Source organism: Daphnia pulicaria, chromosome 1 (assembly GCF_021234035.1).
Source record: "Daphnia pulicaria isolate SC F1-1A chromosome 1, SC_F0-13Bv2, whole genome shotgun sequence".
NCBI lineage: Eukaryota > Metazoa > Arthropoda > Branchiopoda > Diplostraca > Daphniidae > Daphnia > Daphnia pulicaria.
Genome location: NC_060913.1, coordinates 12,067,873 through 12,091,431, shown reverse-complemented (window position 1 = coordinate 12,091,431; position 23,559 = coordinate 12,067,873). Strand labels below are relative to the sequence as shown.

General features: G+C 42.1%; 6 protein-coding genes and 1 long non-coding RNA gene across 17 annotated transcripts; 3 read left to right on the top strand and 4 right to left on the bottom strand.

Annotated features, from left to right (window-relative positions):
• Positions 1–523: 523 nt before the first annotated feature.
• LOC124327118 (scoloptoxin SSD14-like) lies at positions 524–3,759 on the bottom strand. 3 transcript variants are annotated; one of them, XM_046786030.1, is made up of 10 exons: positions 3,318–3,759; positions 3,011–3,178; positions 2,706–2,926; positions 2,423–2,615; positions 2,151–2,348; positions 1,783–2,053; positions 1,496–1,686; positions 1,172–1,415; positions 944–1,057; positions 524–707 (listed from the first exon to the last, which is right to left on the bottom strand). In XM_046786030.1, exons 2-10 carry the CDS (start codon positions 3,130–3,132, stop codon positions 537–539), a joined length of 1,725 nt encoding a protein of 574 aa, XP_046641986.1. In that variant the 5' UTR covers positions 3,133–3,178; positions 3,318–3,759; the 3' UTR covers positions 524–536. The 3 variants fall into 3 exon arrangements, with proteins under 3 accessions (XP_046641986.1, XP_046641996.1, XP_046641977.1); XM_046786040.1 differs by having other exon boundaries at positions 3,011–3,497; positions 3,612–3,759; XM_046786021.1 differs by having other exon boundaries at positions 3,011–3,759.
• A 2,128-nt stretch (positions 3,760–5,887) lies between these two features.
• On the bottom strand, positions 5,888–9,616 carry LOC124351324 (glutathione hydrolase 1 proenzyme-like). Its single transcript, XM_046801933.1, has 12 exons — positions 9,380–9,616; positions 9,187–9,282; positions 9,053–9,112; positions 8,743–8,948; positions 8,445–8,665; positions 8,167–8,359; positions 7,884–8,081; positions 7,560–7,809; positions 7,274–7,464; positions 6,924–7,167; positions 6,732–6,845; positions 5,888–6,670 (listed from the first exon to the last, which is right to left on the bottom strand). Exons 1-12 carry the CDS (start codon positions 9,503–9,505, stop codon positions 6,500–6,502), a joined length of 2,070 nt encoding a protein of 689 aa, XP_046657889.1. The 5' UTR covers positions 9,506–9,616; the 3' UTR covers positions 5,888–6,499.
• Positions 9,617–9,738: 122 nt separating this feature from the next.
• LOC124351372 (cytochrome c oxidase assembly factor 7 homolog) lies at positions 9,739–13,060 on the top strand. The gene is made up of 5 exons (XM_046801937.1): positions 9,739–9,818; positions 10,063–10,349; positions 11,440–11,580; positions 12,156–12,300; positions 12,423–13,060. Exons 4-5 carry the CDS (start codon positions 12,216–12,218, stop codon positions 12,935–12,937), a joined length of 600 nt encoding a protein of 199 aa, XP_046657893.1. The 5' UTR covers positions 9,739–9,818; positions 10,063–10,349; positions 11,440–11,580; positions 12,156–12,215; the 3' UTR covers positions 12,938–13,060.
• On the top strand, positions 12,761–13,987 carry LOC124351356 (cytochrome c oxidase assembly factor 7 homolog). The gene is made up of 3 exons (XM_046801935.1): positions 12,761–12,842; positions 13,091–13,209; positions 13,280–13,987. The coding sequence occupies exons 2-3, from the start codon at positions 13,110–13,112 to the stop codon at positions 13,861–13,863; spliced, it is 684 nt and encodes a 227-aa protein (XP_046657891.1). The 5' UTR covers positions 12,761–12,842; positions 13,091–13,109; the 3' UTR covers positions 13,864–13,987.
• Positions 13,918–16,477, bottom strand: LOC124351340 (G-protein coupled receptor Mth2-like). The gene is made up of 8 exons (XM_046801934.1): positions 16,363–16,477; positions 16,139–16,281; positions 15,392–16,066; positions 15,183–15,321; positions 14,924–15,110; positions 14,667–14,860; positions 14,426–14,567; positions 13,918–14,324 (listed from the first exon to the last, which is right to left on the bottom strand). The coding sequence occupies exons 2-8, from the start codon at positions 16,268–16,270 to the stop codon at positions 13,970–13,972; spliced, it is 1,824 nt and encodes a 607-aa protein (XP_046657890.1). The 5' UTR covers positions 16,271–16,281; positions 16,363–16,477; the 3' UTR covers positions 13,918–13,969.
• LOC124351388 lies at positions 14,529–17,338 on the top strand. 7 transcript variants are annotated; one of them, XR_006921442.1, is made up of 10 exons: positions 14,531–14,620; positions 14,681–14,875; positions 14,939–15,066; positions 15,204–15,370; positions 15,443–15,517; positions 15,608–15,817; positions 15,897–16,075; positions 16,141–16,234; positions 16,345–16,632; positions 17,178–17,338. It is a non-coding gene; the product is annotated as an uncharacterized LOC124351388 (long non-coding RNA). The 7 variants fall into 7 exon arrangements; XR_006921443.1 differs by having other exon boundaries at positions 14,529–14,620; positions 14,678–14,875; positions 15,443–15,817; XR_006921444.1 differs by having other exon boundaries at positions 14,531–14,614; positions 14,678–14,875; positions 15,443–15,817.
• On the bottom strand, positions 17,152–23,040 carry LOC124351287 (GATOR complex protein WDR59-like). 3 transcript variants are annotated; one of them, XM_046801930.1, is made up of 24 exons: positions 22,992–23,040; positions 22,657–22,720; positions 22,539–22,588; positions 22,285–22,420; positions 22,019–22,223; positions 21,666–21,949; positions 21,387–21,537; positions 21,245–21,324; positions 21,097–21,169; positions 20,704–21,021; positions 20,408–20,610; positions 20,164–20,342; positions 19,952–20,079; positions 19,832–19,868; positions 19,557–19,758; positions 19,275–19,450; positions 18,990–19,187; positions 18,791–18,914; positions 18,335–18,358; positions 17,997–18,159; positions 17,844–17,934; positions 17,637–17,733; positions 17,420–17,573; positions 17,152–17,313 (listed from the first exon to the last, which is right to left on the bottom strand). In XM_046801930.1, the coding sequence occupies exons 1-24, from the start codon at positions 23,000–23,002 to the stop codon at positions 17,174–17,176; spliced, it is 3,288 nt and encodes a 1,095-aa protein (XP_046657886.1). In that variant the 5' UTR covers positions 23,003–23,040; the 3' UTR covers positions 17,152–17,173. The 3 variants fall into 3 exon arrangements, with proteins under 3 accessions (XP_046657886.1, XP_046657887.1, XP_046657888.1); XM_046801931.1 differs by having other exon boundaries at positions 22,939–23,014; XM_046801932.1 differs by lacking the exon at positions 18,335–18,358 and having other exon boundaries at positions 22,992–23,039.
• Between the last annotated feature and the right edge of the window lie 519 nt (positions 23,041–23,559).

Genomic DNA, 23,559 nt, shown 5'->3' with positions numbered 1-23,559 from the left:
CAAAAGTTTTTGTGCATACCTCAGTGTCGTTTTTCTTCTTCCAAGTAACGACAATTTCTAGCTATGGAAGTGATGGAAAGATTTTTCGCCGAAATTAAACCGGTTCTGTGCTGCCTTTCTTTCGTGATTTCGTTCAACCGACTCGATAATAAATGAACCATATTATCTCGGCAGTTGCGTATTTGGCTATTGTATCAAACAATAGTTCTTATTTTTGATCAATTGTAGAACTTTTTATTTTTCTCAAACGCGGAAGAAAGAAATAATGCACTGGCGAAACAACACGAAACAAAAGTCTTTTTATTTTTATTTTTTAGATAGAAAAAGAAAACTAATCGTTCATTCTGTTATTTCTTTTATTTGTTTCCCCGTCTCGGCTGCTGCTGCTTCACGGCTCATAAAACTTTGCAGCCGGGAATGTCGTCATTCCTCCTTTTCGATTTGATTCATCCGGGCGTCAAGAATGTTTTGTTTTGAGAATCAGATTTTTTGTTTTCTTGTTTTGTTTGTTGGCTGCTGCTGCTGCTGGCACATCATCAGAAACCGGCTACGTCGCCACCTTTACGGTAGTCGGCGTTGGCGTAGAGGTGGCAACCGCCATCGTCGTCATCTTCTTCACCAACAACGGAAATGCCGTAAACCGCCCCGCCCCTGGTGTCTTCTTCGCTCGTTCGGTGCCCTCGCCTAGACAATTCCTCCACCATTTCCTGTCAAATAGACACACACAGCCAGAAAAAAATCATTTCCAATTCAATCGTGGCCCAAAACCAAATAAAACACTGCTGGAAATGTATATATCAATGATTTCCAGTTCCGTATCCCATAACGGGATATTATACACACGTATAGAACTCTGCGGTGGGTATTACAGCCATTTTCGTGATTTGCTTGCTGTACGGTTATCATTTTATAAAAAGAATCTACCTCTCTCCTGATTTCATACCTTGGGGAAACCCTTCTCGTAATTGAGCGTCATGGGGATGAGCTGATGGTGAAACCTCGGGCTGTCGATGGCCTCCTTGATGTCCTCGCCCAACCACAAGTTACGAATCATGGCCTTTGATTTGATTTTTTATTATTTTCAAAATTGGCGGGTCAATTTTATTATTTTTCAATCCAACGATAAGATATAGTGATAGTGAATAGTAAAGGAATCGAATGGGAATATTACGTAAACGGTGGATGTGGTGATTCGAACGCCGCCGGCCGCTCCGATGACCAGGCGGATTCGACCGCTCGACGAGTCGACAACGATGACCGGCGTCATCGAAGAGAGCGGACGTTTGCCAGGCTGGATCATGTTGGTCGGGCTGGGCGGCAGCCCGTAAAAATTGAACGTGCTTGACGGCGAGAAATCGGCCATTTCGTTGTTCAAGATGATGCCCGTCTGCGGAGAAGCGAATCCGGCGCCCAAACTAGGCGCGAAATTCAAATTTTTAAAATTCAAATTTACCCAAAAATTCCACGGACATATAAAATGTTTTTTTTATTTAACTGCAAATTGATGGTCGAGGTGACGGCGACGGCCATTCCGTTTCCATCGACAACGGACACGTGAGACGTCCCGTTATCCTCCGGAGTGTGGGACACGGCCCCGTAGTATTCCGGATCGTCGAAAGTGACGGAATCTTGGATTTTCGAACGAGTTTCATCGACGAACGCGTCGGAAATCAACAATTCCGTCAACTGTCAAATTTTTGTTTTCCATTTCAAACGTTTTTTTTGTTTTTTAAAAATTCAATTTAAAAAAATAAAGTCGATTAACTTTGTTTAACAAATAACCTGGTTGACCTCCGGATGGAATCTTGGATCTCCCAGCTTGGTGCGCTGAACGAAGGCGTGTTTGAAGGCCTCGGCGATCCGGTGATGCGTCACTGGATGGTCGGATGACATTATTCCGTCGTCCGGCGACGAACTATTATTATCAAGGTGTCCAGGGCGGTCCAACAGGCGCATAATGTAAGCTGTCAAGACGCCCGATCCGGGCGGAGGAGGCGAGTAAAGTGTCAAGTTGTTCTTCAACTTCACCTGGACGGGCTCCACCCACTGGACACTGTGGTCAGTCGACACGCGGACAGCCGCGAGATAATGTCACAAGTTTCAGCTTATCTCTAAAAAGCCAAAAAAACGACAACGGCCACAACTCTCACCGGTATTGGCGAAGATCTTCCTTGGTCAGGATTCCACCCCGTAGCCGGACGTCGTCTATCAACATGTCGCCCAGGGTTCCATTGTAAAAGGCCTCCACTCCGTCCCGTCCGACTTGTTTCAGCGTTTCAGCCAGGGCGGGAAATTTGAACGTGTCCCCGAATTTCAAAACTTGGCCGCTCGTTGCGTCCACAAAGAACCTGGAAGTGAAGAATTTGTTTCAAACCCCCAGAAATATTAGTAAGGGAATTATTCATAATTATTTCGGTCTAACCGCATCGAAGGTTCGTCCTGGATCGATTGAGCCTCGCGGCGCAGAACTTCGGCGAGGTGACGATTGACGGGCGCCCCGTTCTCGGCCAATTTGACAGCCGGCTGGACCAAACGAGACCAGGGCAATCGCCCGTATCGCTGATGGGCGGCCCAGTATCCGGCCAGCTCTCCCGGCACCGCAACGGCCAAACCACCTGATATGAAAGGCGGATGCAATTTTTAAAAATTTTAATCATTCCGGCCTCGATTTTAAAAAAGAAAATGGGGGAAAAATAATAAAAAACCTTTTTTGGCCAATGACGGATCGGACTGGAACATGTCTTCCGTGGCGGCCAAGGGCGCCACTTCCCTGGCGTCCAGACAATGGGCCGTCCGAGTGACCGGGTCGTAGACTGTCATGTGGAATCCGCCGCCAATTCCGGCGCTTTGCGGATTAACGACAGCGTTGCAAAACAGAGCGGCGATGGCGGCATCTACGGCATTGCCACCCTCCTCTAAAACGTCCCTGTCAAATTCAAATTTTAATTTTAAAAAGAAAAATGGCGAATGAAGGAAATGTAATTTGATACGACTATAACATTGATTATACCGTCCGGCATCAGAGCACTGGGCTCCATCCGAGCTGATGGCCGCCGTTTTGTATCTGCCCAATCGAGACGGTGTCGGGGCGGCGGAGGTGAACGCCAATTCGTATCCCGAACGCGATTCCATCCTTTTTGGTGTGAGTACAATTGGATCGGACGATGCTGGGATTGTACTGTGGACAATCGAATTTGAAAATGAACCGCCCGCCAAACGTCAATCGAGACGAATAACAAAAACTCTCCCCACCAAACAAAATACACAAAACGGGAACAACAACACTCGTGGAAGAAGAAAATGCAATGGGTTTTCACTTGTTGTCGAGTCGGCCGGCCTGAAGGCAAACCCATCGGCTTCTTGTTCCTCTTGAGGTTGAAAGACGAAGAAGAAGACGAAGAAGAAGAAGAAGATGGAGCACTGGTGCCGCCGCTGTCCGTCTTCTTCTTATTGCTTCCAGTCTGGACAAAATGCGAGGAACCCTTTTGACGTAATCTCTGCCGAGAAATTCGAAAAATAATTAATGGAATCAGGCAGAGAAGTCAGAAGAAACTAGTTTTTTCTTTCTCTTATTATTGACTCGAGGGGGACAAGTATATAAATAAATCTACCAATAAATCTTGTTTTTAATTTTTGACTTTAGAGAATAAAGAAAAAAGGTGGCCAATCCGATAAAAATGACTAAGCGACCACCAGCCAGGAGATCCTGCGACTGTTTGAACCGTTTGGGGGGGTTGGAATCAAACGGAAACGGACGGCGACTTTTTGTCCAAGAGTCTCATCGGTCTGTTGGATATGTTTTTATCGCGCCCTTGAGATAAGATACGAAACCGAATCCGCCTCGTCATGGCAATAATTACGTCATCCGAGAGAATTAGAAGAAAGCAAAAGTAAGCTGAGAACCTTAATAAAATAATAATCAAACCAAAAACCCAAAACAAGGCAAGCGTATATGATGTAAATGATACAGCTCTTTTCACAGCGCCAGGTTCAAACCGGATCGTCGAAAAAATGTACAATCAAAAATTCGTAGACAAAGCACGTGATTGTTCTTACTACTGCTATATACGTAAATATTGAAGGCGACGACTATAAGATACTCGTTTTCTTGAAAGCCCATTAGAAAATATCGAGAGGGTACACACACAAGACCCTGGGACGGACCCAGAGGTCCCCCCCCCCTGACTCGATTCCAGCGTCGAGATTAGATTGAATCTTTTTTGGACCAACGGAAAAAGAGCGTTGCTGTATAACCCGCTCATTAGCGAACGTCAAAGAATTTCAACGGTAGAGGGGACATGATGATGATCATCATCATCACAGCGCATTATCGATCTTTACCGCATTCCTTTTGTGTATAGGGATTTGATTTTATTTTTTCTTGAATGCTGGGCGCTTAATAGACCCCCTTCTAAGCCCCCCAGCTTTATTTCTTATATTTCTTCTTCTTTCTTCCCCCATCCACCACCGAAAGATGATTGTGATTGATTTGGGATGAGAGGCTTGTGCTGTCCAGACGGGATGATGGCCTATACCCCGAGAGTCTAGTATAGCCGACGACGACGAGAGAGGAATCAGACCGGTCCCACCTCATTAAGACTTCTTTGGCGTATACACATAATCACCTGGTGGCAAGGTCGGGTCATCTCTCTCACAGACACAAATAAACCAGCACGAACACACATTTCTTTGGTCAGATATCAACCAAAATTCAAACTTGCATGATGTGTGATTGCCAAGGTAATTTTCTTCTTTATTTTTTATTTTTATTTTTCGAATTGAAAAGAAAAAAAAAGAAATCAAAATCATTCGATCAGCTGACTTGCGTGATCGTTAAGAACTATGTATACAGCCCAGCAGCTGCTGCTGGCTGAAAAATGATCCGCCCAACCGTGCGTATATAGGGCCAGTGCAACAACAACAACAACAACAACAACAGCAAAGTTTTCTTTATTTTTTTAATAATAAGAGATTCAGGCGTCAAGGCTGGAAGATATATATTCGCTTTTTTTTATATAGTTACGGCATCAGTCACGTCCCCCTTTTTTTTCTTGGTATATTTATTTATTTACCTGTGTATAAGATTTTAGACGTTATAAATATATTTCTTCTTTTGTGTGGTGTTTTGCTGCTGGCGCGCTTCTAATCACGATGCATAGATCTGATTTAATGCGAACTCGATAACCTCGACGGCGTTATTGTTTCGCTCCCTGGACTGATATTCTATTACACACAAAATATATTTTTGGTTGTTGTTTCTTTTGTGTCGCTCACGAAGTTGGCGCATCTATTCTAATGGCTCTTGTTCACGTTTTTTTATTCCCTGCCCGGCCTGATGTATTGTTACACAATGTTGTTTACAGTTGTCTTTTTTTTCTTTTTCTTTTGACGCATAAATCCATTCCAGCAGCTGAAGAGGAATGCGCACATTAAAAAACCCAAAACTACAACACGAACGTTGGTGTTTTTTTTTCCCCTTCCGTCTATTTGATTTGTTTCGTGATTGGGTTGATGCGACCCCCAGTCCGATCATCACCATCTAGCGCTCGCTCACCCAACCATGAAATTTCTTCCGGCTCAGCAAAGTGCTGCAAAGAGTCCACCGCCGCCGCCGCCACAAGAATGCCGGCCCATTTTCGGAGATCCAACACACAACGCCGGCCAATATTCTTGGAAATCAAATGGCAAACAATGGGGATCTCTCATCTCGTTCTGTGGTGAAAACAACGAGAGAGAGAGAAAGAGCATTTCAACACGTCATTGATCGCCCATCAAAAAAGGCAAACAAAAGAAAGTCGACGTTGAAATTTCGGGTTTTACCTTTTAGATTCTTATTCTGGGCTTTTGTGTGTGTTGTGTTTGTATTTTTGAAAGAGAAAAAGCAAAGTGTATTTTATTCAATATATATTCAGATTTTCTCTGCTGGCTGACTGCTGCTGCCCTTTCGGGGAATATGGATAATAGTAATCAAACGCCAACATAATAATAATGAGAATAACTATACGCGTATATACCGCCGGTTCTTCATTCTCTCTCCGGCGGATGATGACTATACCGCAGCTAGTTAACGGCAACAAAAGCGGTTTTAATTATTTTGTCCATAGTACTAGTAACAAATGAAAATTTCACGAGAAAAAACTATTGATGGATAAAATAGCGATCGTTTTCACGCTCAGTGAGGGCGAGAGTATATACTACTATATCATTAACGACTATTACATTGTATTTGGGAAAAGAAATGGAAGAAGATGCGGCTGTTGTGTTATATTTGATGTCATCCAACTCTTCTTTTGTTCGACAAAAGATTCGGTCCATCGGGTCCGCAGACCCCGAGCTTTTATTCAAAAGCCTTTTTGGGGGGGCTGGCTGGTTGGCTGTAGCTGTAGCTGTCGTCAGGATTATATTGACTGTGTTGTTTGCAGGCGGATTACATTATTGACAGACAAATAGATAATATAGACGGCGAGGTAAATATCTGAAAAACGTCTTTTTTTTCTTATTAGAAATAGTCGTCGAGGACAGGGTCGATTCCGGCGACGTCGCCGCCCTTGCGGCTGTCCGCATTGGCGTAGATCAATCCGTCCGACTCGACCGAAATGGCGTAAACGGCAGAGCGGAGGACCTTCTCCGTCACGTTGTGACCCCTCCGCCTCAAACTCTCCACAATATTCTGAATCGAATTGAATTGAATGAATTCAATTGTTTGAATTTTTAGTTTGAATTTTTCTCACCTTGGGGAAACCGGATTCGTATTGAAAGTTCATGGGCAGCAGTTGGTGATGGATGCGGTAACTGTCGATGGCTTCCTTGAGGTTCTCTCCGAACCACAAATTACGGACCAACGTCTGTCGGAATAATTCATTTTTAAAATTGAATTGAATAGAATCCATCGTCTATCTCATTTTTTTTTTGGGTCAATTTACGTAGACGACGGAGGTGGTGATTCGTGTCCCGCCGGCCGCTCCGATAACCGAACGGACTTTTCCCGTCGACGAATCGACGACAATGGTGGGCGTCATGGACGACAGCGGCCGTTTGCCCGGCTTGATGAAATTGGCCGGACTTGGCGGCACTCCGAAAAAATTGGTGGTGTTGGGCGACGAGAAATCGTCCATCTCGTTATTCATAATGATGCCCGTCTGCTCTGAAATCCATCCAGCGCCGAAACTTTGAAAATTGAAAAATACAAAAAGTCACGGTCGAGTTGGAAATTTCAAATTCCCGCTTCTTTTTTTTTTCCCAAAAGAAGAATAATCGTGTTATCTCTACTTACTAGGTGTTAACGGTTGTCGTGACCGAAACGGCCAATCCGTCTCGGTCCAGAACTGAAATGTGAGACGTTCCTTTGCTGTCGGGATTGTGGATGACCGCACCGTAGAACGCCGGATCGTTGGAAGTGAACGAGTCGTTGAATTTGTCAAAAGTCTCATCGGCGAATTTCTTTGACGCCAGCGTTTCCATCAACTATAATCATTAAAAAAAAAAATGGCCAAAAATTCAGTGTAAAATCGTCAATTAAATTTTTTTTTTTTTTAATTCAGAAATTTTTTAAAACTGACGTGATCGACTTCTGGGACGAATTTCGGGTCGCCCAGTTTGGTGCGCTGGGCGAAGGCGTGCTTGAACGCTTCGGTGATTCGGTGGTAGGTGAGCGGATCGAGCGACGTCGGCAGATCTCGTTTATCCGGCAGGCGGCCGTCCAGCAAATTCATGACGTAGGCAACCAGGACGCCGGAACCGGGCGACGGCATCGAGTAGAGCGTCAGATTATCGCTGAGGTCGACCGAGACCGGCTCCATCCATTCCGTCCTGGGAATTCATTTCAATCGTTGTAATAAATCATAATAAACGACCGGAGTTCAAACCAAATGAGAATCTCAAACCGGTAATGGAGGAGGTCGTCTTTGGTGAGGATTCCGCCTCTCCGCTGAGTATCCTCGACCACTTTGATGCCGACGGATCCCTTGTAAAAGATGTCGACTCCGTGCTCGGCTATGTCTTTTAAAGTCTTGGCCAGCGCGTGCATCTTCAACGTGTCGCCCAATCGGAGGACATTGCCCGTCGTTTCGTTCAGGAAAATCCTTTGACAAATCACAATTTGAATTTCCCGCGTTTCATATCTTTTTTAAAAATTATGATTGCGGCGTTGGTTTAATATAATTATACCACATGGAAGGTTCGGCCTTGATGGAAGCGGCTTTGATTTGCAGAGTGGCGGCCAAGTGACTGTTGACTTCGACTCCGTTCTCGGCCAGCAGGGCGGCCGGCAGGACTAAACGAGCCCAGGGCAATCGGCCGTACGCTTGATGGGCGTCCCAATAACCGGCCAATTCTCCCGGTACGGCGACGGCCAAACCGCCTATTCGTATAATCAAAGAAAAAGAAAATCCGTTGAGTTAATGACGAACGGGCGTGCGGAATCGACGGAATTTTATTTTCTTCACCAATCTGGGACAGGAAAGCGTTACTGCTGTACATATTCTCAGTGGCGGCCAACGGGGCCGTCTCTCGGGCGTCCAGACATTTGGCCGTTTGAGTGGCAGGGTCGTAGATGGTCATGTGAAATCCGCCGCCAATTCCGGCGCTTTGCGGATTGACGACTCCGTTACAAAAGAGAGCGGCGATGGCTGCATCCATAGCGTTGCCGCCCTCGGTCATAATATCTCTAATAATACATATAAATAATAAGCGGATTAAATATAAAGCTGTTGGTAAATCAAAGACGGGAGTATCATTCCAAACCGTCCGATTTCCGAACAAGGTGCGCTGTCGGAGCTGATGGCGGCCGTCCGATATTTGCCCAGTTTGGAAGGTGACGGAGGCGTGAAAATTGTCTTCTTCTTCTTGATCCCGTTGGTGTCGACGTCATCGCTCGGACTGCGACTGGAAACGGCCATCGACAGGACTGATCCCAGCAGACATTCCGACGACTGGAAATGCTCCGCATCCTAATATACGCCGATGATTACATTCGCCCAATTGAATTGATCATTACGACATCATCGAATAATACAAAAGAATTCAAACGGTATTGATCGATGTCGAAACTGACCTGACTGTTGGATCCGAGATGGCGGTTCAAAACGGCCCAAATCTCATTGGCCAAATCGCTCTATAGCAAATTCAAATGCAGCCAAACAATTTTCAATGGATCGTCAAGAATAGCGGATCGAATTGTTTGTTTACCTTGTTGACCAGCGAAAGGTTCACTCCAGGTAGACGGTTACCAATGTCCTCCACGTGAGTGCGGAGATTCCGAAGGTCGTTCCGGAGTAGTCTGACCTGTTAGTATTGAGCATAGAGAGAAAACGGGTGATGGATGATTCTATTTTTCTCGTGTCCATTACGAAAACGATGCCCCCCCCCCTCCAAATAATACCTCGTGGATCAACAATTCCAAATCGTCCGTTGTTGATCCTCCCCTGATGGAATTGGGCCGTCCGTGGCAGTTGGAAATGGCGAGAATAAGAGCGACAGTGATAGCCAAAGGCCAGCAGCGACTCATTTTCACGTTTTGCGGTGCTGCTGCTGCTGGGCCTATATAGAGAAATGATAGAACTTTTGAGCTTTTGTGAAAAATGGGATGACGGGCCAACGGCTATCGGACCAAGAATGTTCAGCCCCTTTTCCACGGCCGTCTCCTTTATGCATTCCGGTTTTTGTATGTGTGTGTGTGTGTGTGTGTGCTGGATCTGCTGCGCTCTAGACATACGTCGAGAACCTGCGCACACCAATTTTCCGATGGATATGATGCCCGCTCACTCAGCGGGGTGTTTGCCATGGTCAAACAAACGGCCCGGAATTGTTGACACGAACAAGTAAGACGATCTTTTTTTTTTTTCCCGCTGATGTCGATGTTTATTTTGGCCTCCCCCCCCCCCCCCTTGCCATCGAAGCTTCCGGATGGATGTTTCTCGAACATTCTTCCATCTTAAGTTGTAGACGCGTTTTCTCCCGTTTGTTTGCTCACTTGCAATCAAATATGGCGCCCACTGTTTACCTCAGATAGCACGTCCTCATTATATAATCACTTCTTTTTTTTTCTTCTTCTTTTTCTATAAGATGTTGGGGCGTGGCCCAGTCAAGCGCAGTGCAGAAAGAAAAAGAACCTTTCCCAACATTTTTTAGCAAGTTGGCAAGTATTTTCCTCCGGCATTCTGCCCATCCGGCAGCAGTAGCAACGGAAATGTGTCAATAGAAGCTGCTGCCTCGGCGATCAAACATTTCCCGGGTATAGATGTCGATGATTGAATGTTACCAACAAAGATGCAAATAGTCTAAACAGCAGTCGTCGTCGGGCGGGATATGGCGAACTGCCCAGGTTGGCCGGCGCAATAAATAACCGCTAGGTATTTATTTGCTATACATTGTTGTATAGTTTGCTAGTCTTGTGTGTGTGTGTGTGTATGTGTTTGCGTGTTGATGTAATATATATTTCTAATCTGGGTTATTCCAATCTCCTGGCTCCGCTCTCTCTGCATGAGTCCATGATGATGCCGGCCCGGCACGCTGAGCTGATGACCACGACGACCTCTAAAAAGCTTCTGATGGGTCCAGCGATACGGCCAATGGGTTCCATATTTAGCTGGTGGCAACGAATGTTGTTATGACGGAAATCTTTTCTCCGTTGCTGAGCGCAAAAATGAAAAAAAAAAAAAAAAGGAAAAAAAAGTCCAACACGCCAGTTCTGGACGATTGCCAGTCCAACGGCAGTTGATTTCTCCGCCCGTCATCTTATTGTGATGTTCGCAATCGCTCGATAAAACGGGACTATAGCAGCAGCTATGACAACACAATTATTGTAGACGCAGAGTACAAAGTATTACGTCGACGGAATAATAATCAAAACTTAATTTATTTTCCCATTTTTTTTTTCTTTGTGAATAAAATGGAAATATTAAATGGATCACTTTTTTTCTGGCTGCCAAGATTTAATAGGGTGAATAATTGAATGCGTTAATTGATTTGTTTCAGAACTAGTTTTGGTTTTTCCAAATCGGGAGAGCTGATTCAATTTGAATGTTAACGAGCCTGATGTGATCCAAGACGACTCTAATTTAATTACTACATTGAAATTCTTGTGTAGGTCTGAATACGGTTCTTCACCAAATTTGAACGATTGAATTCGAAATTAGGGAATGTCGCAAGTTCTTGGTGGGAAAAAATCGAAACTTGTTTGTCTTCAAATTTAATTTAAATCCTTTTTTTATTTTCCTGGATGGTCATTGTCGGGAGTTGACGGCGTCCTTGACTTTTCTCAACGCCCTAGCACACGTTAAATAATAATATCCAGTTTCAAGAAATTATTTCGAAGAAAAACGAATTTTAAAAAAAGTGAATTACTTGTACAATGATTTGAACTAGGCTGGCAACCTCGGATTGTTATTGAAGAAAAGTCTAAAAGAGATTTTGTGTGAATTATTTTCTTCCATTTTTCAGGTGTGCTCTACTACACACACAGGTGTTGTGTGTCGATCAGAGTAAAACCGTAATTATCGTTTGCCTCACGTGTTCCAAAGAAGCCAAGCAGCCAAGCATCAATACATCACGCATTCAACGACTGGCCTTACTCTACGATTGGTACGTGATTGATACGTCTTATTCTTTTCTTCGATATGAAATGCTAATGGCTTCGTATAGATTGTGTGCGTCTGTGTATTTTGTGTGTGGGAAACGAATACTCGCCCTCCCTAACAAAAAAAAAACCATTCAATAATCAAAGGATCATTGACAGCCCAGACCCCTTTTTTATCCTTATTGTACGATTATCCACCCCCCTCTTACTTGTATATATACCTGTGAACAATCTCTGCCTGCCTTTTTCCCAATATTGCCTTTTCGAAAAAACTTACCCCCCCTGCAGGGGTGTACACCTTTTCTCCCTCTTCTTTTTCTTTGCCTTCACTTTCACAGCAATTGATGGATGTGAATCATATAGGGCCGTTGATGGATCGTTCTCCTGTTAAACGCCATTAGAAAACGAATGAGAGACGACCTGTGATAGCGCGTTGAACCGAAATCAAACAAGTTATATATATTCACAATCTCCAAAATGTCCAGAGAACGGCTCTTATTGTTGATTTGCTTTTGCTTTTGGCTTGGCTTCAATTTTTTTGTTTTTTGTTTTGCGTCATTTCATTGACGTTGATATCCAGGTGTTCGCCATCGACAACCAAACGAAAATTTAACAAAAGAAAAGCAAGATATTTTATAAAATGCAGGCATTGAACTTAAAAGAGGAAGCCGCCAAACTGGAAACGCAACTCGAAAGTAGTTGCCACGATCTCAAACTGTCCAAAGGTGAGCCAGTTCCATCCAGCAGGACCCGTCAATATATGCGTATTCAAAGGCCGAATTGTAGTTGCCAAGAGAGAGACAGTGACGACATTTTTAGGCAAAAACGTATTTGTAATCCCGTACAGAATGCCATCTTCTTGGCAGATTCCTGGAAATTGTCAAGAAGGACAGTACCCAAGCCGCCGACGTTTACAAATCCAACTGCCTGGCCGGCCAGGATGGAGAGAGTTGTTACCAGTTGGGTCAGCTCTATCATACGGAAAAGGCAATGGTGGATCACGGGGAAGCTTTCGCTTTTAATCGGAGAGGTTGCGAGCTGGGCAATGCCAAATGCTGTCTGGACGCCGGCCTGGCCAACCTATCGGACAATTTAGATGAAGGCTGCGTCGGAAAGGATTTGTCACTGGCCTTCCAGTACGTCCAACGATCGTGCCAACTCGGATCTGGCTTCGCTTGCCATTTGCTGGCTGGTGTTTACGTCGCCGGAATTCCGGGAATCGTCGAAAGAGATTTATCGGCGGCTTTCAGGCACGATTTCGAAGCGTGTAAGCAACTCAATTTCCCTCCAGCTTGCGCTAGTCTACGTGCTACTTTGAACGTGACGACCAAAGCGACACTGCATCCATCTAGTGGCGTATAATGGAGGCCATTTTTTTCTATTTGAATAGTTTGAAACTTTGAAATTTGAGAGAACCTTATTGTAGCTAGCTGACAATACAAAATCTCTTGAATTATTATGTGACAATTAAATTTTTCTGTTAGTTTAATTAATTTTTTATATTGAACGATTTAGTCGAATTTCAGAGTTTGGCATGGCGTGGATTCCAAGCGAGAAGGAGGAAAAGAAAAAGTTGCTGGTGCAATTAGGAAAGGAATACCGGGATAAATGCTACCGTGACAACAGTCCCAGAGGCAAAATACTTTGAATTCCAATTTTGACACGTTTCTTCGCCATTCCAATCGTTTCTTTATTGCCCGACAGACTGCCATTATCTGGCCCACTTTATGGTCACCTTGCAGGAAGCGGCCAAAGCAGCCACCATATTCCGGAAGACGTGTGACGAGTATCAATACGGTGAAAGCTGCCAATTATACGCCGGACTTTTACGAGCATTCAAATTCGCTGGCGTCGATCCAATCGAGAGCTTTCGCTACGATCGCAAGGGATGCCAGTTGGGTCGAGCCAAGTCCTGTTTGAACACCGCCCTGGATATTGTTTCGGATGGCAACGTCAGACAAGTTGTTGATGAAGACAAGCCGGACTTGCTGGTCGTCGAAATGCTCGATCGAGGCTGCAATTTGGGCTGTGACGACAGCTGTTATCTGGCTGGAGGTGCTTATTTGGTTGGCGTGCCGGGATTGCTGGAGAAGAATGTTTCCACCGCCTACAAGTACGACGTCAAGGCGTGCCAACTGGGCAATAAACTCGCCTGCGCTAATCTCAGCGGCGCATTGCCAATGAAAACCAACGGTGCAATGTCCAACGCCTTTCAAGTCCGCCGGTTGCAGTTGAAAATCAACAAGGAGCTATCGGAAAAATCCCCCAAATTACCCGGCACCACCTGAATTTCAAGTTTGTAGCGCGTGCCAAAAAAATAAAAATAATTCGCAAAATTGTATTATTACAGGCCTGGCCAATTATTTGTATATTTCAGACATGTCTCGGCTGGGATTAAACGGGTTTATCAGATTCTCGACGTTGCGATAAGGTTTTGATCAAGTCGATGTGGAGGATTTCCCTGGAAGAAATGTTGGTCGAAGCCGTCAGTTGGTTGCTGCTACGGTTGGCGTAGTTTGCGCTGTACGGGCGAGCGCGTTCCAGTCGTTCCAGGCAGGGGCATTTCTGCTTGAACAAGCGCCACACGTTGGGCTTGCAGACGAAGATGGCGAAAGTCAGGACGCTTGACGAGGTTTCGATAACGTCGATGACGAACGCCGCTTCGTTGAGACAGCCGATGGCGTACGCCACGAACTCGGCCAACCACGACACGATTTTCAAGACGAACAAGCCGAAAATGACGCGCAAGCTGTTGAATTAAAATATTCAAATGATTCATGCCAAAAAAGTGAAGACATTTATGACGGTTATGTATTGATGGGAAAGGAGAAGAAAAGATGGCAGACCAACCGGTATTTCTCTCGGGAGTGGCGATTTCCCGACCCGATCCCGGCCCGTCGAAGTAGAATGCTTGTCATGACGAAAAAGATGATATCGACTAAAATCAAGACGCAAACCGGACCGTACACGTAAGCGAACATGGCTCCGTAACCTGTGGGGTGATATCACAGTGTTTTCATGGTCATCAGTTAAAAAGCTGTAAATGTCAGTCTGTCACATTATCAATTTTATTTTTTATTTTTTTTTTTACTTGAAAACCAGCAGGTGTCCTCTCCGAATTCGGGTCTGATGACGGCCTCGGAAGTCTTGTAATAATCCAAAACCTGTCCGACTGTTACGATGACGGCCGCCAGACCCCACGAATAGAGCGAATAAGCGAAAAAAGGTTTGGCCAGTTGATTTTGACGGATGGCCGTGTTGACGGAACTACACGGTTGCATGGATCTGCACAAACCAAATGTATGTATAGTTGGCGTGCATAAAAGAGAGTCGTGAAATTGTTCCTACTTCAAAGTCCACCAGATGTCGAAGCAAACAACGTTGAGCCAGGTGTAGGTGGAAATGTAGGAGAAATGAATCAGGATGGCCATAATTCGGCAAGCGACAGTCGATCGGGTTGTGCCAACCAATTGGAGAGTGCCAAAAATCAGGTAAGCAGCAGCTCGGGAGACAACGTAGCACATGATAACCACACCTATTGTGTTATAGATGGTCAAGATAATTTTTATTTTTTGTAATCCCAAAATGCGCATAAATTGATTTCAACCGTGGATGTTTCGAATTTCAGGAATGAGGGCGTAGACGGCGAATGTGGCGACTAGGAAGAAAGACGAGATGAACAAGAAGATGGAATAAATAGGATTTGTATCATCGGCTGCGACACAGACCAGAGCGCGTTGAGCGGACTACATTACACCCAAAAGCTTGTTGAAAATTCGGAAAAATTAATTCCAGGTATTTTTTAAATCGAGTTACCGTGCCGTCAACGTCCATGAAATAATCGACGCAATATTCATCCGTTAATAGGTCAACATCAGTCTGACTTTGTGAAGAGCATCCGTTTTTGGGGAATACGAATAATAGACCGTTGGATCTCAGGTGGTAATCGTGTTGATTGAGGAGCTTGTGCTTGTAGCCATCTTTACACTGTGGAGCCACTCCGTCCCGAACGAACATTTCTTCAGATTTCAGGTTAAGCGAATAGCCGGTTCGATTGTAAAGCGTCACGTTCAACTGGCTCGAGTAATTGATGCAGCGCGTCGTGGAAATATCGAATGCTTTGAAGGTTGGACAGCATTTGCGGATGCAGGTGTCTGTGCGGTTGCACGGATCTCGGACGCAATAGCGGGCTATCAACTGTCCGGAAGGAAAGGATTCTTGGATGCAAAAGTCTCCAGATTGGTAAGTGACGTGTTCGTCTTGGCTGAAAATGGAGCCGTCCTCGTAAAATCTGTATTCCGTGGAACTCATTCCAACGTAGCCTTTTGGGCAGCGTTTGAGGCGATGCGTCATTTGAAAACTCTTTGATTCAACGCGGACGGGAGTGGGTTCAGCACTCCTCTCCACAGAATAAACGGGCGGGGCCGCGGACATTTTCGAATGGGTTACGGAGCCTTTCCAATCGCGGCAGACGTCCAATTCCACCATGTACTGCAGATTGTATTGATATTATTTGTTAATTTTGTTAATTTTAAAAAAATGTATATTATTATTATTAATTACAGCTTGGTGATTCAAACAGCATTTCGTCAAAGGCGTCTTGGAGTAGACGGCCAATACTGAGCTGGATAATACCAACACCCAGCACACGCAACCAAAGTAAAATGTTTCCAAAATAGATTTGAAATTCCGCATTATAAATTTCCCTGTTTTGCATGACATGGAATGAGGCATGTTGAATAATTGATAAATGTCATAATTTAAACTAGGAAATATTGGACACTTACCATTTATGATTTCAGCCTTAGGAAAGGAGGGATTTTTATTTTTCCCCGAACGATTTGGATAACTTGACGTGATTCACTAGTCGACAGTTTTGAGCGTCGCAACTCACTGCCGTGTCACTTTCGATAACGGTAATTTGGTGCATACGAGTGAATTATCCCTTTCAAGAAACCGCAACCTCCGTCGTTCCGTTTTGTTTCGACACTCACTCGGAAGTGACCCACTCTGATTTCGTTATCCTCTATACATCATAAGCCACAATCCCCTAAAAGGTTAGCAACATTTGATTAACACCAACATCAGTTCACTAAATAACAATGGATGGGATTGGAGATTTATAAACAATTAACGTATTTCAAACTCATCTAAACAATCCTATAGTTAAAGCTCTCAATCGAAATGTTATGTAATTCAAATTTATCCAAGTCTCTGAATCCAGTGTTGTGATTTTGGACATTTTGGTCAAAAATCCATGTTTTATTTTTCTCTTCCCGTATCCCGCACATTCCTATCAAATCCAATTAAAGTATGTCAAATTTATTTCAGCACAGTTTGCTTAAAAAGGGTATGACTACGAGTTTGGTAAGCAGGGAAAACCTCAACTTTTGTAACTAGCGTTCATAAATGAGCGTATTAGGAATACGTCACGGACTGAGGGGGTTGACCGACCACTTTTAAGTAATCGAAACGATAAAGTTTAATCTGAAAATAACGGAAATTTTTATTTTTGTAGCAAATTTGAGTAGTTTCAAAGTTTTTTGTAAACCCAATGTATTCTTTGTCTCAACGTATTTAATGCGATTTAATATATTATCAGACGGAAAACACAGTGTTATTTTCCAACAAGCAGTTGCAACCACATCCTGTAGGGCATTCGTCTTCTTCGGTGAACCAATGCGACATGCATCTACCATGACCACCGTGTCCGCACACCAGACAAAAACTCGCAGAGCCTGAAAATAAATGATTCAACCATTATTCAACCATTATTGTTATCCACCTTGACGCTATTACACGCCTGATATTTAGTTATTTACTATATGGTTTTAAGATAGTTACCTTTTACAACAACTCGACATATAACGCAATTAAGAAGCAAACGCTTGCAAAGGGTGCATTGCGGCCCTCTAACAGTAGTCCTACAAGGAACACATTCAGTTACGAAATCCACGCCTCTATGAGGATCAATAGGAGTGGATAAATATTTCAAAACCTTGAATAGACAAAAATTGGTTTTCAAGAAGTACGGCCAAGTGATTATTTTTAATCCACATACCAAAACGCGAGCCTCGAGAAGTCCCCAGCGATAAAGGATATCAGCATAACATCGACGGTAGTTATCAAATAATCCATTAAATTTCGGATCTAGTAATCTTGAGATAAAAATTTACAAATAAAGAAAACGCTTAGTTCAGAAATTCAACAACAATAAATCTCTGATGTAAATGCGATCAAAATTTCAAAATTATTAAAAATTTCAAACCTGAAATCCTTGTCTTTATACTCTTCGATTCCATCAGTCCCATTCACTGAAACGACGCTCGTCACGGAGTGGGGTAGGAAAATGGAAGCGACTGAAATAAAAACCCATTCAGACAAAATTGATTACATTTCCAAAAGTTTAACGAGCCCTTACTTGGCAAAGGGCGACCACTTGGGACAGAGTTAATTCCAGCAGTTCCAAGACGAAAATCATCAAGTGAATCCGACCACGAATTTGAACGTATTTGTTTTAAGACATTCCAGCTATCTAAAGTTGTGTCGCCCGGGTGTATTGTATGATACGGTGATTCTCCTGGCTAATGTTGAACATCAGAATAATTTAATGTTCATTCTTCATAAGAGCTTAAAAGAGAAAAAAGCGAGGAAAAATTGGAAAACTCATATTCTCCACCATTGTGATTAGATATTTTTCATGTAAAAAAAAACCATCACACTTACGTGGGGGTAAAATCTAGAGGAATATATGCCTACCTTTAAACCCCACCGTAAGTTGCGCTGTAGGAAAAAAAACTCATTGATATCCCGCAGTCAGCATTCTCAAAATCCCAGCAGCACCAAGGAAATAAGCCACAGTGTTAGAGAGAGCATGTTGAGACAAAGAAGTAGCGATATTATGGAGCAAGATAATTTAGTTAAAAAAAAAAAAAAAAAAAAGGACAGACCACAAAGAATTTGAAATGCAATTATTCCCCTGAAAAAGGAAGGCGAAACCAGATTGCAATCAGGAAACGGAAGCCGAGCACGAAGAAATTAGAATAAAAAAAGATTTTATGATCAGAACACTGAGAGAAAAGCCAATCCGACGATCACCTTTTTAACAATCAAACGTAAGACCTTTCTTATCGGTTCTAGTGCTATTAATCGTGATACCAAGTTTCAGAATGCCAGATTTCATGTTAAAAAATTAAAATATGATTCTACACTTACGCTGCCCGACTCCGATCGTGTTGTTTTACGCCGGAAAGTTTCCTGACTATCACACTTGTAACCAAATGCACAACACAACATGGCTACAGTTTGTATATCTCGTAATTTCACGTAGTGGTCGATACTGTAATAAATTATAATGTTGGTGTGTTGTTTTAAGTATACGCTAAAGAGATCAAATAAATACACATATACATACATCGCATGAAGAAGCTTCCGGCCGAATGGATTTTGAGCCCATGGGGTATCAAGGTCATTGGTATTATTTTCGTGTATCAAGGTAGGAGTTGCCAGAAGGGCACCCAACGACCAAATGTAAGTCAAATCTTTTCTGCCAAACTGCGCAGCAACCGCTGCATTTTGGTTGCACATCCATGCCGTATCAGTATCGCTAAATCTGGTGAATAAAAATATGTAATGAAACTATGACTAAATCTGATTCAAGTAATTATTATACAAGAAAATATATAAAAGACAAACTGACACATATCTTTCTGCTAATTCTAACTGCAGTGGCATCAATCCAGAAGCATCGTAAATCGTCACCATTCCGACCACCTTATGATGACGTGCCTCTTGAGCTCCCCTTTTATTTTCGTCTGAAGACGAGCTATAAGAGGAAAGTCTATTTTTCGACTTAGAAGTTCGAGATTTCTGTCTCTGAATGAATTACATAATTAGTTTGTTATTTAAACAGCAGTGAAATTATCTCAGTAATAAAAAGCTAACGTCAGCAATCACGGAAATATTTCCAAGTATAGCCTACCCTGTCTTGGTTATAGAAAGACGAGATGCTGACTGACGGATCACCAGTCGGACTTTGAGCAACGGGCGGATACAACAATCCATAAGGAGTCGTATTTGATGAAGCTACCAAGCTATGCTGTACCAAGTTTGAAGAATAAGCTTGGTTCACGGATAGAGAACGAGGTGTAGTTGAAGTGTCCGAAGTTTTACTGTTCACACGCCTTCAATTATATAAATAAAATAGAACTGATGAATTCGTAGTCGTACGATTAATCATTTCAATTAATGAAAAACCTTAAATAGGATGGTCGACCAAAACAAATCAGCATACCTAAGGTATAAAATAAAAAAGGGCAAAGCAGTTTAGCAGTTTGCTGAAGGATATTTTTATGTTTTTTGTTTTAATGGCATTACCAGCACTGCAAAATCGAGCACCAGATGACCGAGGGTATGGAATATTGTGGTCTTGATGATGAGTTAGACTACCAAATAAACCGCCATTCTGTAGGAAACCAGGATGCCCAAGACCAGTTTGCGGTAACCTAGAAAACAGATTCGTTAATTATGTTTAGTAGCATATTTAATATACGCTTCATCTCTGTAACTAAATACGAATTAAATGTTACCTGAAAGGAGTATTTCCGGTAGTTGATGAGTTAACATTCAATGTTATGGTCTTTGACGATTCCGTTTCTGACTTATCAATTGGTGTTAATTGATCGACTGAAATTAGAAGTTGTTGTAGCACGAGCTCTATAGACGGATGACCTTTGCGGCACGATAGAGTTGCTGCTTGTTTCAAAACCTGTACAATGCCGCCGTGTCAAATAAATCTCTCAAGTTACGCAAGTATAAACTCTCTCGAAATACTTTTAACATTTTGCTTCTGGCATTGTTGTCAATAGTCGTTCCTTTTCCGAATAGAAAATTTGGAATCGCTCCGTCGGGATACGATGGAGGCATAGAAATCTGAAGTATTATTTGATGCTTTGCAGTGCGAATCACTGTTGTTAAGCTTCGTTGTGTCTCGTCTACATCACAAACACTGATAGAGTTATCAGTACCAATGGAACCTGAAGAAACAGAAAAATAACCACACATTTATTCTAGGGAAAAGTTTACGTATTCAGTTAATTACTAATAGTTCACTTGGGACATAAATTTACCTAATGACTTAAGTTGGTCGATTTCCTTGTTGAATGAATAATGTTCAGGTTGAGATATCGCATCTATTCCGACGATGCTACTGTTTATTGACAGCGCAGACTTCTTTTTCCGATGGGATGTTGGTGATAACGTGTTGGTTAGTACAGCTTGTGCTGCAGCTATAGAGGCTGCTACAGTTTTATGTCCAGCTAGGCGTAACGAGTCAGGTACAATTTTAGACGGTGCCAAACTATGGTGAAGGTCTAAATAGGTTTCTTCCACTACTTCAAGCCCAACTTCAATGTCTTTGTCGCTTTTTGTTGAAATTGCGTCAACAGCTGAACATATTAAATAATTAAATAATGCAATATAAAACAGATTTTTCATGCTAATAATTAATGAATTTATGTCACCAGAAACGTCATAAGTCGATTCGTTTTCTTCATACACGATTTGTGGTTGATTTTCAGGTTCATAGCCACATAACTGGCAAAAAGAATATTTTAAAATATTTGTTTTTACATAAACCAGAAAAATCAATTAAATTTGAATTCGCCTTACTTTTTGAAGGTTAACATCCACTCTCCAAATTCGTAAGCTCTGATCTTTTGACCAGGTGATAAGTTGATAGTCGTCGTCATCTAAACATATAAAAATCAATAGTTTCAAAATCCAAAAATTTATTTTGAAGCTTTAATTATACCGGAACGGGAAGATTTCCAATCAAACTCAAGAACTAGATCGTTATTCCCAAGAAACGAATGAACCGGATTGGACAAATCGGATAGACTCCAAAGTAGCAAACTGTTTTCTCCTCGGCGTAATTGTGTTGTCATCATGCCATCTCCAAAGGGCTATACAGGCAAAAGAAAAACAAATATCGTTAATTGATTACATTTAAATAAAAAGTTCTATTAATTATTTATATTTATCATGCACAAATAACTAAAAAAAAAAAAAATGAAGAAATTGTCCTATTTACAGTAAATCGCGCACGCCAAACCGGAGAAACGGTTCTAAGGGCATTCTCGACTAAACGGGGATTGTTTACGTCAAAGAATTTAACAGTACAGTCTTGACTACTAGTAGCAAGCTGATATTCTTGGTTAGCACTCCAGTCAAGCCCATGAATTTTGTGCAAATGTGCCGCAATGTATTGCACGGGGGAACTCCCTTTCCGCCAGTCCCATAGTCGAACGTCTCCCTCATGAGCAGTTGCTAGTAAATGGCTGGTAACGCGGTTCCATCGCACTTGAGTAGCTCCAACTGTAAAATATATTTAGACTATACAGATCCTATTTGTATTATACTAAATTGTGTCATATTTTATTTTACCTACGGCAGAGAGGGAAACGCATGGCTTTCGAGGGTCTCGAATATCCCATATGTTAATATAAGTGTCAACTGAACAAGAAGCCAAGAGATAAGGTTCAAAATGATGCCAATTTAAATCGCTGACTGCACGCGTGTGGAAACGCAAACAATTTAGAGGTGTGAAGTCAATAGAATTCCATGAAAGAATCTCCGTTCGTTGATTGCTCTATAACAGAAACTGTTTAAAAATTTGCATGGAAAATGCAACATTGAAGTAGTAAAAATACCGATATGGCACATAGATGTGAAAGATGTGAGTGTGGATTCCATTCAGCTGATCCAACCTCCCATTTGCTTTGACGAGGAAACTTCTTTATCACTACTGATGGATTGTCAACATCAACAATTGCTAAGCACCTTCGTCTTGAAGAGTAAAATAGAAACAAAAAACAATTAATAAATTATGAATGAATTGGAATGTCAAAGAGTGCTTCAATCATATCAAAATGATTAAAAATGAGTTATTCACAAATTTATTTACCCAGCCAATAGTACATATTGTCCAGAACTATCAAGAGCCATTGTGCTTGCCTAAATGAAAGAACCCACTTGTTATTATTTATTTTTTTTGTAAAGTAAAAAAAAATCAGTATTATTACCTGTAGATCCTTATGTTCAGCAACTACATATTCATTACTCCATTTGGCTGCCATTTTCTTCTCCCTAAGAAAAAATTTAAGACATTAAAAAACAACTCAACTGAAAGCTCAGAAATTGAAACACAAACACAAAGATAATGTTATTTCAAAGACAGAGTAGAGAAAATCTCAGTTAGGTCACTTAGCCTATATTATTGAATAAAATTCCCATTTGACAACACCAGTTTTCATTATAGTTTGTATTAAATTTACAAACTTCATTAAATCTAAATATTTGATTACTTTTTTGAGGAGTAGAAAGTTGAAAGAAGAAAATATAAACAGAACAGACGAACCGAAAATTCATGAGGGCGTAACGCGTAAGCAAGTAGCAGACGATTCAAGGATTTTTTTTTTCGAATTCAAATCGATTCGATTCAATGGAACTTATTGAGAATGCTTCCGCATTCCGGAGTGGTGATTCAATCAATGTCTCATGGCCCTTACATAATAATGCTACTGATCATTTTAAGTTAAAATCTATAGTTAATTTTTAAATAGACTTTCGGCAACAATCAGGGAATCAGCACGCTCTTTCCAAGTGAAAAAAAAAATTAATACATTTTACAGTGAACATTTCCTTCCGACTTCCCGTGAACAAAATATTGACGAAGAAAGTCTATGAATATTAGAAGAAACACTAAATATTATACATACAAATCGTAAGCAGGGAAATTATCAAATTAATGGTCAAGATATCATCTAAGATCTAATTATGAAAACCAATGATGGTGGCTAACTTGCAAAACATTTCTAGTAGTTAAGCCCGGATATGATCCGCGAGTTTGCTTTACCTTTTTCTTGATGTGTTCATTTTCAGGAGGCCATCTAACGAAACAAAAATCTTAAAATAATGCAGTGTTA

Coding starts and splice junctions, on each gene's coding strand:
- LOC124351324 (XM_046801933.1), bottom strand. CDS start 9,505: ATGAGTCGCTGCTGGCCTTTGGCTATCACTGTCGCTCTTATTCTCGCC. Junction 9,283..9,379: donor TGGAATTGTTGATCCACGAG/GTATTATTTGGA, acceptor CAATACTAACAG/GTCAGACTACTCCGGAACGA. Junction 7,810..7,883: donor GACGACCTCCTCCATTACCG/GTTTGAGATTCT, acceptor ATGAATTCCCAG/GACGGAATGGATGGAGCCGG.
- LOC124327118 (XM_046786021.1), bottom strand. CDS start 3,132: ATGGAATCGCGTTCGGGATACGAATTGGCGTTCACCTCCGCCGCCCCG. Junction 2,349..2,422: donor CAGGACGAACCTTCGATGCG/GTTAGACCGAAA, acceptor CTTCACTTCCAG/GTTCTTTGTGGACGCAACGA. Junction 1,416..1,495: donor ACCTCGACCATCAATTTGCA/GTTAAATAAAAA, acceptor TTTCGCGCCTAG/TTTGGGCGCCGGATTCGCTT.
- LOC124351287 (XM_046801930.1), bottom strand. Junction 20,611..20,703: donor CGACCAACTTAAGTCATTAG/GTAAATTTATGT, acceptor CTGTTTCTTCAG/GTTCCATTGGTACTGATAAC. Junction 18,160..18,334: donor ACTTACGGTGGGGTTTAAAG/GTAGGCATATAT, acceptor GTTCAACATTAG/CCAGGAGAATCACCGTATCA.
- LOC124351340 (XM_046801934.1), bottom strand. CDS start 16,270: ATGCGGAATTTCAAATCTATTTTGGAAACATTTTACTTTGGTTGCGTG. Junction 14,861..14,923: donor GACATCTGGTGGACTTTGAA/GTAGGAACAATT, acceptor TGGTTTGTGCAG/ATCCATGCAACCGTGTAGTT. Junction 14,325..14,425: donor CACTCCCGAGAGAAATACCG/GTTGGTCTGCCA, acceptor TTAATTCAACAG/CTTGCGCGTCATTTTCGGCT.
- LOC124351372 (XM_046801937.1), top strand. CDS start 12,216: ATGCAGGCATTGAACTTAAAAGAGGAAGCCGCCAAACTGGAAACGCAA. Junction 12,301..12,422: donor CGATCTCAAACTGTCCAAAG/GTGAGCCAGTTC, acceptor AATCCCGTACAG/AATGCCATCTTCTTGGCAGA.
- LOC124351356 (XM_046801935.1), top strand. CDS start 13,110: ATGGCGTGGATTCCAAGCGAGAAGGAGGAAAAGAAAAAGTTGCTGGTG. Junction 13,210..13,279: donor CCGTGACAACAGTCCCAGAG/GCAAAATACTTT, acceptor ATTGCCCGACAG/ACTGCCATTATCTGGCCCAC.